Source organism: Austrofundulus limnaeus, unplaced genomic scaffold (assembly GCF_001266775.1).
Source record: "Austrofundulus limnaeus strain Quisiro unplaced genomic scaffold, Austrofundulus_limnaeus-1.0 Scaffold102, whole genome shotgun sequence".
Lineage (NCBI taxonomy): Eukaryota > Metazoa > Chordata > Actinopteri > Cyprinodontiformes > Rivulidae > Austrofundulus > Austrofundulus limnaeus.
In genome coordinates, this window is record NW_013952504.1 from 1,054,043 (window position 1) to 1,057,617 (window position 3,575).

At 34.7% G+C, this 3,575-nt stretch overlaps 1 protein-coding gene across 1 annotated transcript in view; it reads right to left on the minus strand.

Annotated features, from left to right (window-relative positions):
- The window catches only part of pnpla6 (patatin-like phospholipase domain containing 6), a gene marked incomplete in the record, with an annotated part of 50,327 nt that overhangs the window by 14,532 nt on the left and 32,220 nt on the right, over window positions 1–3,575 (minus strand). Inside the window, 3 exon segments of the mRNA XM_014013505.1 lie at window positions 2,839–2,908; window positions 3,003–3,119; window positions 3,219–3,375. Of these exon segments, the coding sequence (XP_013868959.1) occupies window positions 2,839–2,908; window positions 3,003–3,119; window positions 3,219–3,375 (344 nt within the window).

Genomic DNA, 3,575 nt, shown 5'->3' on the forward strand with positions numbered 1-3,575 from the left:
GAAAGAAAGAAAGAAAGAAAGAAAGAAAGAAAGAAAGAAAGAAAGAAAGAAAGAAAGAAAGAAAGAAAGAAAGAAAGAAAGAAAGAAAGAAATTGGCTTCAGCAGTTAGTTTATACTCATGCCAAGATGCAAATGGCAGCATCAGCAGCATTTATCATTTCCCTGCAGAACTCAGGCCCTGAAAAACCCTACAAACTCCTCAAACCCAGCAGCCAGCCTCAATAACAACATTGACTTTCCAATTAAACTCGCAATGTTCGAATGTGATGTACATTATTGTAAATCATAGATTACCATTACAGTGTTGAGGAAACAGGAAGCTGGATTTGAAGGGTTTATGGAGAGAAGAGTTACGGACCGCGGAGATCTCATTTAATTCATGTTAGTGATGGTGCAGTTTTATGCAAGTCAAACAGAACACACATTCAGCAAATACAGGCACAAGCACAGACATTTAACTGGGTGTGAAAACTGCTTCGAACTCAATGGCTACAGCATAAACTAAGCAATACAAATGAGGCATATTTGTGCTGAAGGGCAAAAACTGTGAGTCTGTAACTAAACTGAAGCATTGGATTTTGGTTTGCTGTATGTTTAAAGTCTTGTTCCTAACATTCTCTGCTCTGCGTGATATTCTTATCTAACTTAGATGTATTTGGTGAGTAAACATAAACCTGTACCCTCTCCAGTTAGTCCAAATGCAGCTAGCAGATGCAATTTGGGACAGCTGGGATCACATGACTCCTTGGATTGTCTCTCCTCGCTATTAATAAATCAGAACGGCGCCCATCCGGTGACACTGGATTGATAAAAGTTCATGTGTGGCCATGAAATAATAACTTGTGGCCACCCGTTAGTTAATGCATGGCCACAAGATAATTTTGAGCAGCTGTCTTTCTTTGTGAGACATACAGACATTGTTGGAATCATAGATGGAAAAATAAATAAATACATTACTTTTGTGTTTAACTGTTCTAAAGGTATCTCACACGTATTACATATAGGTGTATGTTAAATCCAAAGAGTTGAAAAGTGCTCCATTAAGTATTAGAGTCACATAAAGGTATTTTTAATTACAAAAATTAAGTAATCATATTATGAGAATGAAGTTTTAATCTTACAAAAATCTTAGCAAAAAAAAAGTCGTAATATTACGAGAAAAGACATAATCTTACGTGACCTGTACAATTTACATTCCTGAGTCGACTCGAACCTGCTGTGGACAGAGTGTCGCTGTGTTTACGAAGTAGCCCGTGATTACTTTTGGATCACTGTTAGCGTAATACGCTTCCATCCACATTATGTGACAACTAAATCTGTCAAAGCAGCCATTAACTGCAGTGCCATAGAGCTTCAGTTTATCATATGAATCAATTTAGTCATTTATACAGCTGTTCCAAAGTATTGTTAATGTTGATAACCTGAGGCTGATGTGTTAAAAGATTATTTCTTTACTTGTAAAACCGATGCCCAAGTATAACTTCATAAGAGGCTCAACATTCCTCATTTTAGTGCAGTGGTAAAGCTGCTTTTTGTATAAGAGTTCTTATAATATTTTTAATTCTTGTAATATTCTGACTTTTATTTTGTAATATTACAAATTTATTTCCGTTATATTACAAGTTTATTTTCGTAATATTATAACGAGTTTATTCTCATGATATGACTTTTTTCTCATATTATTACTTTATTCTCAAAATATTATGACTTTATTTTCGTTATATTACGAGTTTATTTTTGTAATATTATAACGAGTTTATTTTCATGATATGACTTTCTCGTAATATAACTTATTTCTCAAAATATTAAGACTTTCTCATTACTTTATTTTTGTAATATGACTTTACTTTTGCAATATTACAACTTTCTCATTATTTTATTACTTTATTCTTGTATATGACATTTTTCTCATATGACCTTTCCTGGTAATATTGTGACTTAAATCTCATAATAAAACAAAAAAAATATCATAGTGTGGCCTTAATACTTTGTTATACGTACCTCCATGGTTAAATCTATATGTTTTTTAATAGAACCAGTATTTATGAGATCACGTTGAACACCCTCAGTGTATATCAGCAAAAGTTTTTTCTTCTCTTTCTGAATGCAACATAACTATGACTACTTACACATAGGGTGAGAGTGGAGCTCATTTAGAGTATGTAGCTTAAAAAAAAGCTATTCGAACAAATATATCTCCAGTCATCACCTGTGACTTATGCTGCAACATATAATGCTAAGTAGAGTTTGGCCATATGGCTTAAAGCTGTATCATGATGCTAAGAATGACTTCATGCCTAAATAGAAGTGACTGATTTATGTCATTCATTCCTATATTAAAATTAAATAAAATTAATTCATACCAGTCTGTGTAAACAATCAAGTCTCTGCATGGAAACGAATGAATGAATAAATGAATAAATAAATAAATAAATAAATAAATAAATAAATGTCTCATGGCCACGTGTTAATTTTTCTTAATCCAATGTCACCGGAGGGGCTCGGTAAATCAGGACTCTGAAGACATGCAGTCATTTTAAATGTAGTAGCTACATTATTGCACACTGCATCAGGTTATGCCTATCAATTAAATATTTATACTCTTGGGATATAAAGAGTAGGAGAAATCAATATGCATTCAACAGCTGAAAAAGTGTAGGAATGTGCCCTTGTATTTTGTTCTTTAATTACATCTGAAATATATTTAGGTTGCTGTTGCGACTAAGCTGTTAGAAGTTAAGACTTGCTTATGTGTATGTAAGCTATGATAAAATCCTGTTAAATATATTGTATGTAAAACTCTAACATTATAAAACAGTCCGCTCAGATGTTTCTCACCATCCTGATGTACTCGCATGGACGAGGCTGTGATGTCCGTAGTGACATTGAAGTATGGAAGCCACAAATCCTACGAACACAAAGTGTTTTTAGTTTCACCAGATCTGTTAGGATAGCTCCAAGGACTGATTTAAAAAAAAGTCACACTGCAGTGAACGACTCACTTCCACTTGCTTGTCCTGAAACACTTTATAAATGCTGGTGTTAAAGGCAGACCCAGAAAACATGGAGGTGATGGGGTAGGTAAGGTCCAGGACTGTTTTAAACACTGAATTCATTGCCTGTTGAACACATAAATACAGAGAAATCAAATCGAAATGAACCTATTATTGCCTGAAACTATGCTTCTAAAAGTCCTGAAATCCAGATGCATGCTGTACCTTGGACCACTCTCTGGCCCTCTGCTTTGTTCGAACAGCACTTCTCTCCTCAGCATACAGCGCACCAATGAATGAGCCGATCGATGTCCCGCCCACTATGTCAATAGGAATTCCTGCTTCCTCCATAGATTTTATCACGCCTACATGTGAGCAGCCTCTGTATGAAAAATACAAATATGTTGTTTAACACACGGGTAATCAAAACAGAGTATGTGAGAGCAAAACAGTAGAAATCATGTTAAGTTAGGCATAGAGGGCATAGACTAACTTTCTGATATTATATACACTCACCGGCCACTTTATTAGATACACCTGTCCAACTGCTCGGTAACACTTAATTTCTAATCAGCCAATCAC